Here is a 15,770-nt window from a genome sequence, read left to right on the forward strand (position 1 = left end):
GTAGCACTGGGTCTTTATGAGTTAAATGTACAAGATGTTCTGACACTCTGCTCTGGTGGAGCTTCTTTTAATTTTTTAGATGATTAAAATGTGTTTATTAAATTTACTTTCAGCTAGAATGAAAGATAGCTGGACTTTCTTAACCTTTAACCCATTATAAAAAAAAAAAAAAGCCATGATGAAGGGAGCATAATAGGATTACAAAGTGTGGTTTGGTGCTGAAATAACAAGAGCTCTTCTCCACAGATTGAACTGAAACAAATTCTAATCTACTGCGACCCTTATATGGCTGAGATGGAAAATTGCTGCGAACTATTGGAGCCAAAGGTAAATTGCTGTAATGAATCTCAGCACTAATAATACCTGAAGAATACTGAAGAGTACAGAATTAATGTTTTTATACCGGGTTATCCTAGATAGACATGTAGCCTACATTTTAAATATAAGAAAAAGTAGTACTTCTGCTGATTTACATGCTATAGCTAAAGGTATTGCATTTTTATATATTCATTAAAATGATATTGTTTTGTTTTAATTACTGATTTGTGAAGTGGTCAAATATTTAAGTTTGGTAAGGTTTTTGCCTGCTTAATGGGAGTGTTTGTCCCCCAATAAAAACCTAATAACAGAGCTCTTCCATCACAATAAATCAATAGGAGCTACTGTTACAGTGATTCCAAATGAAGACATGACCCCTGACCTCATACCATTAGATGTCCTCATAAGCATGCTGTCATGTCAGTATTAAGTTACTCCTAGGGAATTGAGAAGAAGAGAACCTTGAGAACAACTCATCGCTGATTGTATTTTTAGCACATTGTAGGTGCAAAATATGCCTTTCGTATTAGTTAATCGTAACATGATGTGTGCCAGTTAAAATGGGCCATGCTGCATGCTGTGTGCTGCAGTACAGAGTTTATTTATTTATTTTATTTTTTTTACCATGTAGCAAGCATGATAAAGAAGGTGTCTAAATGGTGAAATCTCTATATTGATCCAGTGTGAAGCCACGGAGACATTTAATGGGACTTCCCCTCCCCTGGTTACAGCCCAGCTCCCCCAGATGCTGTCTCAGCCGGCCTCACAGTCAATTGACAGATGTCACTGTCCAACTGAAAAGGTACAATCAATTCCCTCCAACAAGGGCTTCTAATTGAGTAAGTGTAATGTCTATTGTACCTGAGCACAGCACTGATTTACTCCGCATGAACTCAATCCTTTATAGACAGTAAACTATCAGTTAGGGGCCATTTCTGCCAAAAAAAAAGTAGTATCCTTCTAAATATATTCTTCTATGTAAAAAAAGACATAATTCTTGTCTTTCATAAATTTTTAATACGTTTGTGAGTGAAAATATTAACATTTAAACTAAAGGTTAGTTTAAATCAAAAGACTACAATATCCATTTGAGAGCTACATTGATGGTATTATTTAGTGAATACTGTGAATGTGTCTTTGTTTGCTTGAAGGTAAAATGCAAAAAAAAAAAAAAAAGTTAGCTAATGCAGCACAGAATTGTTACTAAATAAGAAAATTCGGTTTCTTGTCATATACTGGGGGTGTTTCTTTTATTTGGTATCAAATATTTTCTTTCAAAAATGATATGTTTACCTATAGTTAAACACAAATATAGAATAGAATAGAATAGAATAGAATAGAATAGAATAGAATAGAATAGAACAAAATAGAGAAGAATAAACTTGAATAGAATAGAATAGAATAGAATAGAATAGAACAGAACAGAACAGAACAGAATAGAATAGAATAGAATAGAATAGAATAGAATAGAATAGAATAGAATAGGCGTTATTGTCGTTACACCAGTTGTGCAACAAAATTGCAGGTGCACCCTCTACCAGCAACAGTGGACTTAGATCTAAATAACAATAAGATACAGACGTATATAAAAAATACACATCTACAAAATATAAAATAGTGTGAAACTGAAATATGTGCAAATTAGAGATATTTTATATGAAAGGGTACAATTTTAAAAATATAAAAATATTATAAAAATGTGGAAATGTCTTAATTATAAATATCTCATAATTAATGTTAATATTCAAGCATGTTTGTTTGCTAGCAACTGTGTGTTAGCCAGTTGTGAATATAATTACTGTTGTCTTTCTATCTCTCTCTTATATTGTTCTGTTTCATAAATGTTATTACAGATATTGGAATATCGCTCAGTGATATAGATAATTGCTGTACACTGACATGCCATGTACAAAAGCATACAGGCTTACTATGGTAAATGTCATTTTCTCTTAAAATAAAGAGGAAAACATTCGATTAAACTTTTTTTCACTGTTATCTTTTTGTTTTTTGTGCACAGGGAGAACCTGGACTTCCAGGTGTAGTCGGTTTGCCAGGACAAAAGGGCGATAAAGGAGAAAAGGTACGGGTAATGTTTTTATGATATATGCTCTTTTGTTCTTATACCTACTGCAAAGGAAATAAGCAACAATGAAGTGCAAAATTTAAATGCACGGTATTCACTGCAGTCTGGATTTAGGAGATCCAACTAATAACATACTTAATCACAGAGAGAGTTTTATCATTGGATCATTGTGCAATGTCCTTTGTTATAAATATAGCGGGTATATTTTTGTTCTCACATATTGCGGTGTGAACAACTACTGCGGACACTAGTATTGGTTTCTCAAAACAGATCCAAGGTCTAAATGTCAAGAAAGAAAGGAAGCTGCTATGATACATCTGTACCTATAATAATGGAGGAAGTTTCATGTTTTGCTGTCAAAGTACTTCAATGCAGTTACCTTCACATGGTGTTTTTCTCTAAATTTCCACGATGTGCGAATTGAGAAGTCAAAGATTCATCCAGGCGCTAGAAGAATAGGTGTAGTTCAATCACATAAGGGTCCTCTATCCTTGACAGCTCAATAGACAGGTGGAACTGTGAAGTAAATGCCCAGATACTAAAAATTGTAGGTGTTGTGTCAGTTGAAGGACAACAAGAAAACCTAAAATGAACCACCATATATTAGGACAAAAAAACTGTTATTTTTCCCTAGACGAATCACATGGTTTGGGGTATGAAATTCCCCCTTTAGCAGTCTGCACCAGGTTAAAAAAAGAAGCAGGAGAGAATGCATTCAGCGATGAATGGAATTCCTAGGGATGAACAGGTGTTGGTACTGTATGCCTGATAAGACCAGATGGCTTTTGGGGTCAGTGTCCTAATTACCATGATGTGGCTGTGGGATTAAGATATGCAGGATGACTCTTTCTGGAAAACCTCCCTTTCCTAGAAGGCACAAAGGCGACATGTACTGTATACTGTATGAGAGTTAAATCTTTATACCTGGGGAGGTGCTTTTTTTTCCCTCTTTGAGCTGTGCACAGAGTAAGTTTTTACATAACTCTTAAAGTGGCATTATGTTTAATAGCACACACACACGTACTTGCTAGTCTCAGCTTTTCACCAGTTCAATAAACAAACATAAACTAGTGTGATACATAACAACTTTAATATTTAAGATCATCTTTATTATATAGGATCTGTAAATGTTCATTAAGCAAATCTGCTTTTGCATTTAGCTGCCGTGATTAAGATTTGCAGTTAATATTAATATCAAGAAGGAGACATACATACCTAGAGATGTATTAATATAACTTTATATTTCACTTATAGCTGTATAATTTTACACCTCTTCAGAATTATTGGAACTCTTGTAGCTCAGAATAATCAGCCTACCTCATAGGTATCCTCTTTATTACTTTACTATTATCTTCATTATTTTTTTTTTTTTCCATTTACTTATATTTGGCAAAATTTCAAAAATCTGTAGCAGCAAAACTATGGGTTGAATTCATACCAAATTGGGTTTATATGTTGTCAGTGACCCAGAACAGATGTCATTACATTTTGGGAAAAGTAGGTCAAAGTTCCATTTTTTTAAAATGAATTTTTAAAATCTTTTTTTTCCCTGTTTATTTATAATGGGCAAAATCTCAAATGTCTGTAGCAGCAAAACTCTTGGTTGAATTCATACTAAACTGGGTTTATAAATTGCCAGTGACCCAGAATAGATGTGGTTACATTTTGGGAAAAGTAGGTCAAAGTTTACATTTTTTATGAATTTTTAAATCTTTTTTTCTCCCATTTACTTATAATGGGCAACATTTCACATGTCTATAAAAACATCAATTTTGTTTCAGTTTACTTCAGACTTGGCACATATATAGAGGCAATTGATTTGCTGACATCAGCACATGCATAGACATGATGACATCAGCTGGATTGATGCTAAAATAAGCTACAATACGTGCGAGGGATGGGGTTTGCTGTGCCTGGCACCACTTGTTTCATTTTGTATTTGGAACAAATGGCATTACATTCAGAACTGTGTGTGTATAGCAACAGATTGTCCTAATCAGATTTGTAAATGTGTTCTAATTGGCCTCTAATGATTCTTAATTGACCTAGCAGGGATCAGCTCATGCTGTAATGCGTCTGTGTGTGTGAAGTTGAACGTGGTGGTGCTGCTGATGATTAATTACTTGCTACAAACTGATGGGACTGCTCAGTGGGTAAGAATGTGTCAAGTAATTTCAAATTTTACAAAAGGAATTTTCTACAGTTGACACAGAGACATTGTGTCAACACTGAGGCTCACTGTTTTGCACATTTAATCCGCAATTCACTTCAGTCTGGTGCCTAAGAGCACGCACATCCAGCCTTAACAGCATATCCTTCATCTGAGGATATCATCTGTTTGCAACACAACCATGCGCCTAATGGGGGATTGCTAGTGGATTACTGATATACCACAATACTGATCAATGACTTAAGCATGCCATTCTGGAGCACAGGCCATTTTATTTTCCCTATTATTTTTATAGGCCATGTCCTGTGCCATGAATTGGGCTCATGCTGCGAACTCTTGAAATCTAATTTCAGATCGTCAACAAATCAATACCTGGCACTATTTGTTTACTTACTGAACAACAAAATTCATAACAAATCCTATTATAGCCTTGAACACTAAATCAATGCAGTTAAGGTAAAATATTAGCAGGAGTACATTCAGGACAGAGGCCTCTGTTTTGATGGAAGCACAATGGTGCTGATAACACCTGAATGAAGAAGCAGAGTGGCTTGTTTAGTTTTATGTTTTTCAGAGTGATTCATCATGTTCATTTATTTATTTTTCCTATTTGTTCAATCGTGTTCATTCCCTTATGCATAGTTTATTGTCTTACTTTGGCATAGTGTATGAGGTTAATGCATTTTCAGAATAAAAAACTAGCATGTGTACCTAAGGAAAAACATTGATTTGATTAATTATACTGAGGAAGACATTTGTTAAAATGATGAGAATTATCAATGATTCTACAGGCACTGCAACTTAAGTGCCACTCCACCAATTAGTATACCGACAGTGGAGCTTTAAGATAATTTCATATACATGACTTAGAATTACAATGAGACCCCACGGTTTATGTAAGAGTGAGTCGTCACAGTTTTTTTTAACCCATAAAGACCCAGACATCCACTGTCGACCAAAAGTGACTGATCTAAAGTGTTGATCCACTTACCCTATCAATACATATAAATAACTGATGTAAAATGCAGTTTGTCACCTTTTCATGATCATCGGACATTTGGATGTTCAGAGGCTCCGTAGTGAACGTGGAAACACCATCATCTTCTATAACACTGATTTACCTGTAAAACCCAAGGAGTTTGATCAATGACAGTAGAAGGAGATACTTGGTTTATGTTCAGTTAATGCTATATTTTGGTGAAAAAGTCACCTTTTCTTCAGTTTTTCTATTTTGATACAATAACCGTTGCCTTTACTCTCAGCTTCTATGAACATCTTCATAATCAGTCAATTAAACATAGGAAAATAGATGATTTTCACTGGAAAAAAAGGCAAAATTCAGAGAATGATATAATAAATCGTGATAAATCACTTAGGAAAGTTTAAATAGAGAGAAAAATTCATTCGGGAACTGCCACAAAAGTCACACTGGGTCCTTATGGGTTAAACAAGTTATTTTATTAATTAAAAACTACAAATGAAACATCATGTGCCTATATGATATTTGGTGGATAAAGTAAATTTAGGGAAAAATGTAGGCAGCTGCACATACTATGATACCAGGAAATAGTATATGTCACATGCATGTAATATATACGATTTACAGGCAAGCAGCTTGAAACGAGTGTCTGAACTGAGGAAGTTGAAAACAACAAAATGTCACTGATCACCGAGAGAAGATATTTCTTATGTCTTATGGGATTACAGATGTTCGTGTGCCACACCACTCAAAAAAACATTAGAAAAGACGTTTATTGTGAGCCATCTGTGCAGTCTATCAAACACGTCATGCTTTGGCAGTTCTGTACCGCAGTTGTATTTTTCGTATTCACTCTGACCTCCTTGCACTTTAATCTGGATGGTAAATTATCATAGCACTTCTTTTAAGGTGTATTTAATTCATATTGATCCATAGATTTCCAAAGAAGCTTCACTGACTATTGAATGGTGATGCACTCTTTAGGATTTACATTATAATAGATTAGAAGAGGGTAACAAAGTCATAGCAAATACTGTTAATAAGGTAAGCTCATGAGACTTTCAATTACCGACATGAGAATCTCATTTTGTAGAAGATTAAGAAATAGTCATACTATAACAGTTTAGCTTGACTTTGTAGAGATTAATCAAAGACATCTGGGCAATTTAGAGCATTTAAAACACCCATAATGAGAACTGCAGGCCAATCATCATGACCTACACAGAGGGCTTCTTGGGAAAGTGTGTGGGGGGATTACTTTGGTTGTGTTACTCCAACAGAAAGTACTATCCTGCATTACAGTGAGAGTTTGATGGAGGATTCTAATGCACTGCAAAGGGATTAAACTGCTATGATTAATCCAGAATCCCTCAGGAAATTAAACAGATAAGTAGTGGGTTATAAGAATGCAGCTTACTTGAAAGGAAATCCATTTTCTATGGCCTTGCACATAAACCCTGGTATTACTAGATTTACAGCTCCTGCATGTACATGCAAAAGAAAAAAAAAACAGACAGACATAATAGTGAAATTAAAACTTCCTCTCCTTTTACAATGCCCTTAATTTGTTTTGCACCTTTTACAACTCTCCTGCTGTTGTAGCTGTCTTTTCAATTAATTTTATACCTGTTGTACCGGCCAAACAACAGATAAAGGACTTTAAAGTTTGCTATGGGTCTACCACTCTTTCAAATTACATTGTCACTTTAAAACATGTCTTAAATGTAGGTTTATGTCGATGACTGTACAGAATATTGAAATGAATATGAATGAACCACTTACGTATTCTATAGGAGGTTTGTCTGTTCTTAATGAGTAACATCAGCCGGGTGTGAAGTCTTATTATTTCTTACAAATGGACCGACTGACTTTAATTGCACGGTACATTCTACATGAGTTCATTGTTCTTGTAAAGATCTCGGTAAATGATTGCACAGATCCAACACTCAGTATTTTTCAAAAGTATAGACATGCTGTCTAGAATAATTCCTAATAATTAATATGTAGAGTTAATGTCTGTTATTAGGTTTAGCCACAGTTTCTTATAGCTCCCAAAATGCCGTATTGAATTAGAAAAAAACAGGCCTTAAATTGAAGATGTGACCATGAATGGACATCATGTTTAATTAGATTCTTAGCTCACAGCAATTTCTTTGTGAGCTTAATTTGTAAAACCACTATCTGCCTCCTCTGAACAATATTGTGGTCAATCTCGTCACTCCCCTTTTCTTTTCCTTCCTGTTCTTTCTTATTCAATACCGCCCTGTAAAGATATACCTTTAGGACAATCGAACCTTACTTTCTTGTCCTTTGTGTTTTCTTTAAAATACTAACTCTATTTAGGAACAATGCTAACCCTTAACAAGGTTCTTGTTTATGAGTTCCAGTTGTTGGGGAATAACTAGAAATATTATCCAGCTCTGCAGCTGCTGAGCCACTGTGTCAGCTAGAACTTGTGGAACAGCTGTACCAGACAGACCTCTGTTGAAATGACAAGCCTTCATAGAGCTATTCACTAATGTGTGAACGAGAGACCTTTCACTAACTGTGCTGTGTTTTGTTTCCATCACAGGGTGAGATAGGACAGATTGGCCTTTCAGGAGACCCTGGACAAAAGGTATGTTATCAGTTCCTTAACCATATATTTGTGAGTTTCTTGCATGGTTTCTTTTTTGGGGGCTTGTTATTTCCTATCACTGGGTTGACTCAGTGGCCTACATGGTATTACAGGTTCAATGTGTAATACTTGGAAGCGGTGGTGAAATTCCAACCAAATGAACGACCACAATGGCTGCTAAAAATGTGAACAGTTCTCATTTGAGTCAGCACTTGGGCTGTCTGTTCTTGGCTTTTTAGATATTAACTCTGGTAGACAGACACAGTAGGTGATTGTAATGCAGTTTAACACTCAGTGCCACATAGTATGGAGTAGAAAAAAAGAAGTTTTTTTCTGTTAAAACCTTTTAGTGCACTATGGTGGACTCTGTGGAAGGGAATCACCACCCTATGTCCAGTAGATATCAGTGTCAAGATATTAAAGGCTCATTTGAAGGCAGCATAAGCATAACATTCTAATTTTCAAGTGATTATGCCCTAATGAAGACATAATTGTGATAATCACAGTATATTCTATTACTGCAATTAGATACTTCAAATCTCAACTTAGACCTTTACAGCAATCTCAATATCAATATATCTGACAGCTTTTGCTGAATACTACATCATAACACTACACACAAACAACAGACAGACTCAGGTCAGAACATAACTTCCTTAGTGTAGGTAATAATTAAGCCAACAAGTGAGTGCACAGTTGGCAGAAGGAAAAATGGTACGCCAGCAAAGACCCAACTACAGTCCTAAGCAGTGTCATTTCTGGCTTGGCCTCGGGCACCAATGGACACAGTTGGCAGAGTGTCTGGGTGGAAAGCCAGAAAAGGATCATGTCCTTGTCACAGCCTCTTGGAGATGATCAGGCTGTCTGGGCAGAGGGGGTTGGGATTTGAGTGTCATTCTCAGCAGCCCTTTTGCCCTCTTGGTGAAGCATTTAGCTGTTAGTGAAAAAACAAGTGGCAAGCAAACCTTTCGGTGTATTTGCATAACATGTAAATGTTTACACCTTCCCTGGTGAAGCGTGTTGGGGTTGGTATTCTTTGACTGAAGCCCTTTGAAAGTATGCACAGTACCTGTAATGATGGCTTGTAGACTGGCTTGGTGGTTGTCATGGATGTTACATCCTTGCAGAGATGAAACGTTTGTTAGATTTATCTTGTGATCATAAATCACATGTTCCCAGCTTCACATTTCGCTGCTTATCACAGTTTCTGTCACAGTCATTGGTAAGAGTGTCCAGCCTCCATGAGCACAAACACACAGTAAGTAGGGTATTTTCTAAGAGAAGAATATTGGTATTAATTGAAATGAGAGTGAGATTGCACTTCTATTCTTGACCTAGAAGAACAAGATATAAAGTCATATCCACTAGGGCATCTTATTGCATCCAAGTGATCAATTGAATGGTAGATTGCTGCTGCAGATGCAGTTCATGCTTTTGCAACAAATAAGATGTGGAAGATGACTTAATGCCAGACCTGTACAAGTTAAAGCCGTTAAGCTCCAGAGGGGGGACATATTTGCTTATGAAGGTTGATACATGGAATAGAAATAAGAGTTAATGGCATAGCTCTCCCCACTTGAGCTTATGGGGATGAGGCTTAGATGGCGGCTAAAGCTGTTTCGTTCCACAACGGTGCACAAGAAAAGTCTACATCAGGAGCTACAGTGGTGGTATTGATATTGATGCTAATGAATGCTACTGTGCCATTTCTCAATACAATGTATGCTCTAGGCTATATGTGGTATTCTGAACAAATGGCATAAGGTAACAGTAACTTAGACAGTGCCCTTGGAGAAAATCTACTGATCTACTGAATGTACATTTTAAGTCATTTCTGTGGCCATATTACAACAACAGTTTCCAGAAGCTATCGATATAACGAGCGTAATGATATGGTTACTCTTGGACTATAATATGGCAGTTTGCTCGAGCTTTATTGGCCGACTGAGGTCAGAAAACTGTATAGGTTATACTCTAAAAACGGGCAGCTAATTCCAAGACATCTCGCACACATTTCTGCCAGAGAGTTTGTAAAGCAGGGGTTGGGTAGCTTGGGAGGAATCAGTTATCAGGGTGATATTTGTGGAAATAAGCCTCTGAGATGTCATACAGTACGTGGAAATAAGCCTCCAACAGCTTATTCCCTGACTACATATAATCTTAGGCATGCTATAGACTTGCTGAGACTGAAATAATGCAGAGAAGCCACAAAGCAAACAGTGTTGCAGGAAATGTGGTATCTTGCTCCCAAATGTGTTTTCTTTTTTTCTGTATTGCTGTGATGCAAACGTGGTGTTCTTTGCTAAGGTCAACCTAAAGAAGTTATGACTGAGTTATAGAGTTTTGAGGTTAAACTTTATAGCATCAGTAAAAGGTAATAAAACTGTGGATATTCTCTGTAGTTTTTTAGGAAGGAGTCATTTCATGGTTTTGTGTATTTCTGGGAATTTAGACTTTATTGTGAATAGATTAATGAAAAACAAAAGATAAATCAAACAACTAAAGGTCACCACTGAATGGGAATGTACCCTATCAATATTGTAAGGTCCATCTTTACAATGGATGACAGAAATTTTGTTTTCTTCAAAGTACTGTGCTTTATATAAGGTTAATAAGAAGAAAATTAATTTCCTGTGAGAGATATACGGATATTTATATGATTTTTTTTTTTTTATTCTAATGTGTGTGAACTGTTGCTAAATTGTTTAAACCCGTGAGAGAAAGAACATGGAAGTATGAACTTTTCAATGGTCTTTTCTTTGCCTTTTAACTTTCAATTTTGTCATTGCAGGGGGAACTTGGATCAGAAGGGCAAAAGGGAATCGATGGGGAGAAGGTAAGTACTACTCTTTCCAGCAGACATATATTCCATACATAGCACATCAGCCAGATCTCGTTTTGTCAGAGAATCAATTCTTATAGGCTTTTCATTTTCTGTGTGATGCCCGGAGGTAGAAGCGAAGCAGAGTTTTCTGTGTGGCTGTTTTCAGGTGCCTGTCTTATCTGAAGTAAATCTAAGTGTGTCCTAGCCTGCAATGTCCTTCTGCAGTAAAATTAATTGATATGTATGCTACCATGGGCTTGGCATACTAATGGACTAAACTAATTTTTCAAATTACTGTAAGCCCCTTCTATGTCATTTCAGGTTAAACTTTATTGCATGCTTTTAAATCTGACTGCAGTGATTTAGCTAATGTATGTGAGTAAACCATTGTGTTACTGCTCAGCAACATATACTAGTAAATAATGATTTTCTTGAACTTAATGGAATTTTAGCAGATAGTTATGATACAAATCATAATTACAACTTTTTTTTGTTCGATGCTTTATAGATTTTTTTTTTTTGTTATAAAGTACAAACTCACAAAATGTACAGATGGCCATTTTAGAGAGGTTTAATAAAGGGACTTTTTCATCACCTCCTCCTCGCTCTTTAGTTGACAGCTGCCAGAAAATCAGTGTCCCTGTCCTCTGTCATCTGTCCTAACAGTAACTCAGAGAGAAATAACACAAAAAAGGCAAGAGTTTGGTGAACCAGCTACATCATAGACTCATTATCAAACTACAGTGGTCATGATTAAGTTCTTACTTGCAATATTTACAGCAAATTTCAAAGTGACTCATAACAAATGCAAGATACAAAAAGTTTCTGGACTTGCAGACTCTGTTGATTAAGACATGATTGCACGTAATAACATTTAATTAGCATAATGACTGGACATAATTAAGATCGCACATTTAATATACCGAATTTTTGTACTGTACGTGCACATAAAAAATATTTTTGGAAGGTGTTTGCAGTTGTATGTAAATGGTGCTGTTGTTGATGATAATGGGGAGCAAACAAGCTTTGTTACTTTATACTTCATTATAGAGATTAAGGATACTAATCAGTTTTGTAGGATCAGTTTGGTCAACATTGGATTTTGCACTGGTTTCTTAGTAGCTTTTCATCATCAGTCCCCTCCAGTATTTGCCTGCATTGCACCTATAAAGTTGCCATGGATAGAAGTAATTGTGAAAGTCCAGTTACCAAGTAAAAGCAGGTTTGAAGGAAAAAAAAAAGGTAAAAAAAAAAAAAAGCAAATTTGGCAGGCTCTAAACACAAGCACAGCTAACATCGGCTCGCTGTGTTAGAAGGTTAAGTAGCCTTTGACAGCTCCAAAAGCCATTTGACGTCACTCATACATTTGCATATGAATGACACAGTCAGGCTTACTTACAAAGAAATATGATGGAAAGCAAGGCCACCTGACTGGAAATTAACTCCATCCACATCAGAGCCTGACTAATTTGTAGTCAAACAATAATGGATGAATGTGAGCACACATGATTTCCTGGGTCAGGTTTTTTTTTTGTTTGTTCATTGATTGCCAGTGTTGCCACACAATCGAGGAGAAAGAGTGACGGAGTTTGTAAGCAGCCCCTCTTTCTTCTCTCACTGTTTTCCCTCTGGGCTTCAGCTGACTGGACACAAGTGGTACCGTACGCAAATGGAAACCCATTCACTAGAGGGAAACTGAGGCAGTATTGTTAAGCCCTTTTCCAAAGAAAAGCAGCTGCCTGGGAATTTGCACTTGATATCATATGTTGCTTATCATCAGCTGAGTCTTTCCCTCTGCTCTTTGAGGACGGACATGTCTTTCTGTATGGCAGTTCATTAGGTCTCTATAAATCAGTTAGCCTATAAATCTATGGCCATGCATTTGTAATATGGTGTATGGCCACATATTTGGGGCAGTCAGCACTCATGATCCACTTCATTGTCTTGCTGCTAGATTTGTCACTTTTGAGAAATTAAGTCTCCGGGGAACGTGCAAAATGTGTAGTTTGATTCAAATGTGTGTTGGCAACATCAGACTAAGGGTCTGCTGACAGGCTGTCCTGTTCCTCCTGCATGTGTGGGAGGCATTATGATTGGTGGTGCAAAGTTGGCAACTTTGTCACCTAAAATGAATTTCTGAATCTCATGTCATGTATTCAGTCAATTGTTGATGCCACAGCACAGATACTGTCCTCATGCTGTGTTATTGTTTGTTTTTGTGTATTGTTGAATCATAAAATAATGACTCGCCAGTCACAAGTATTCATAGTAAGCAGATGTCTTATTCTCTGTGTTGTCTGGTGACAGAAACAGACAAAATATGCAAATAACAACAACAGAAAAACATTATGAATGTCCTTCTTTCTCTCTGTGTAACAATAAACGCAAAAATTGTTTTTCTGTTTATAGTATGTGTCTAGAGAAAGTTATCAGTGAAAATTATTTCATGACATGAATACATACAGGGTGGGGAAGCAAAATTTACAATGAACATTTAGTTGTTTTTTCTCAGCAGGCACTACGTCAGTTGTTTTGAAACCAAACATATATTGATGTCATAATCATACCTAACACTATTATCCATACCTTTTCGGAAACTTTTGCCCATGTGAGTAATCAGGAAAGCAAACGTCAAAGAGTGTGTGATTTGCTGAATGCACTCGTCACACCAAAGGAGATTTCAAAAATAGTTGGAGTGTCCATAAAGACTGTTTATAATGGAAAGAAGAGAATGACTATGAGCAAAACTATTACAAGAAAGTCTGGAAGATACTATTAAAGAAGAATGGGAGAAGTTGTCACCCGAATATTTGAGGAACACTTGCGCAAGTTTCAGGAAGCGTGTGAAGGCAGTTATTGAGAAAGAAGGAGGACACATAGAATAAAAATATTTTCTATTATGTCAATTTTCTTGTGGCAAATAAATTCTCATGACTTTCAATAAACTAAGTGGTCATACACTGTCTTTCAATCCCTGCCTCAAAATATTGTAAATTTTGCTTCCCCACCTTGTACAAGCAGCTTTTCATTTCTTAGTCAAATTTGAAATGTTTGAAAATTACGTTTTTATTCATTAGGTAAAAGTAAAAAAAAAAAAAAATTACCAAAATAGTTGCTTGGATTTATGTAAAAAGATGAGCTTGTCCTCTTTTTCTGCAGGTTTTCTTGTGGCAAATTCAGCATTTTTTTTCAGACTACTATGACTACTATGACTTGACACAATGCATAGCACCCTTTGTGTGTAATACCTCCTACAAATTTTATGTAAACCAAGAAAATCGAACATACTACATATAGGCTGCCTGCCTCTGAAATTACACAATAAATCAAGCCATGAAGGGATGTTCATTAGTAGTTTTTTTCTGCCAGTGGGCTGTTTTCTCTGATTTATTTGAAGCTTTGACCCAACACTTCTTTTTCATGTAGATGAATATTAAGGCAGGGCACAGAAGTAAAACGTATAAGATAACCTGCAGTATAGCTCCCTGTCTCATCAGTGAGCACGATAGACTGTTTAGGATTAATGGGCTGAAACCACCAGTATCCCCACTGCTTCCATAATGAGTGAATGAAGTAGGTGTTCATTGACTGAATAAGGCTGTCCCTTCTTAACCACTTATTAATGTGCAGACATTTAACAGTACCCTATTCTAGGCACATCGACATACATATTTTATGTTTCATTTGTTTGGGCATTGTATAGTTCTCTGAGGTCTGTAAAACCTGGAGTCCTGTGAGAGAATACTGGTAAATACAAATCTCCGATCAAGTGGTGGTTGATGCCGTCAATCCAGTTTTAATTTGTCTGTTGTTTCTGAATTGCTAATGAGATGCTAATGAGAATATTATTGTTCTCAGTTGTTTACCACTCAGTATATTTATATTAACCTGCTTACAATACACATTGTATTTATTTATAGGGTTAATATAAGGTGAAAAACCAGGAGAAGGCAGCAAAAAGATAAATCGTCAAAGATTTATGTTACTATTTAGGCATTTATGTTGTGCAAATAAAGTGGCATGATTATTTCAGTTAACCTATTTACTGTGACTGTGAGACTGTCTTTCCTGATCTCTCCCTTTACTGCAATTAACTCATATTCCATTTTTAAAGCTAGTATGTTATTTAAGGCTCGAGTAGACACCTGAGAAGTCAGAATTCTATGTATGAGCATGTGATCTAGTATCATTTTGCAGATACACGTCCTATGGGACAGAAGGGAGTGCACACCGTGTTATCTTGTGGGTAATCCAAGTTACATTTGTGGATACATGATGTTCAATTGAAGAGTAAAGTGTCAAAGAATCGCAGCAGTGATATATTGATATCCTTTGCACCCGCGTATACTGATATGTGCACACAGTGGTCTCCTGTTTCAGTTTTGTATTCATAAAGTGTAATAAACATGCTAATAAGCAACCTTTTCCACACTCAATGTCATTGAGATTAGTCTTATTGCACACCGTATGTGGTGGTGTATCGCTGAGCAAATGGAAAGTCACAAAAGGCATTTCCTGCTGTAACCTCCCTGGCATTTGTAGGCCGGCACTCAAGATATCTATGTTACTTGGAGATCTTGTTCCACAGAGCTTTAAAGGCCTGTCATTCAGTATAACAACATTTCCCAACGAGAATCTTCCTCATACTTATTACACCTGCATTTTAAATTAGCTTTTTCCTAACAGGCAAAACCCCCTCTTTTTTTCTTTTTTTTTTTGAGGATTTCGCAGTTTAATACAACTGGAACTTGCAATCATTCTACTTCTTGTCAGACAAGG

At 36.3% G+C, this 15,770-nt stretch overlaps 1 protein-coding gene across 1 annotated transcript in view; it reads left to right on the forward strand.

The window, feature by feature from the left end:
- LOC115434420 (collagen alpha-1(XIX) chain) overlaps positions 1-15,770 on the forward strand; it is a 127,315-nt gene that overhangs the window by 13,319 nt on the left and 98,226 nt on the right. The window contains exons 7-11 of the mRNA XM_030156358.1: positions 247-327; positions 1,001-1,120; positions 2,336-2,398; positions 8,123-8,167; positions 10,959-11,003. Coding sequence (XP_030012218.1) covers positions 247-327; positions 1,001-1,120; positions 2,336-2,398; positions 8,123-8,167; positions 10,959-11,003 — 354 coding nt within the window. The remainder of the gene's footprint in view (positions 1-246; positions 328-1,000; positions 1,121-2,335; positions 2,399-8,122; positions 8,168-10,958; positions 11,004-15,770) is intronic.

This window comes from Sphaeramia orbicularis, chromosome 15, assembly GCF_902148855.1.
Source record: "Sphaeramia orbicularis chromosome 15, fSphaOr1.1, whole genome shotgun sequence".
Taxonomy (NCBI): domain Eukaryota; kingdom Metazoa; phylum Chordata; class Actinopteri; order Kurtiformes; family Apogonidae; genus Sphaeramia; species Sphaeramia orbicularis.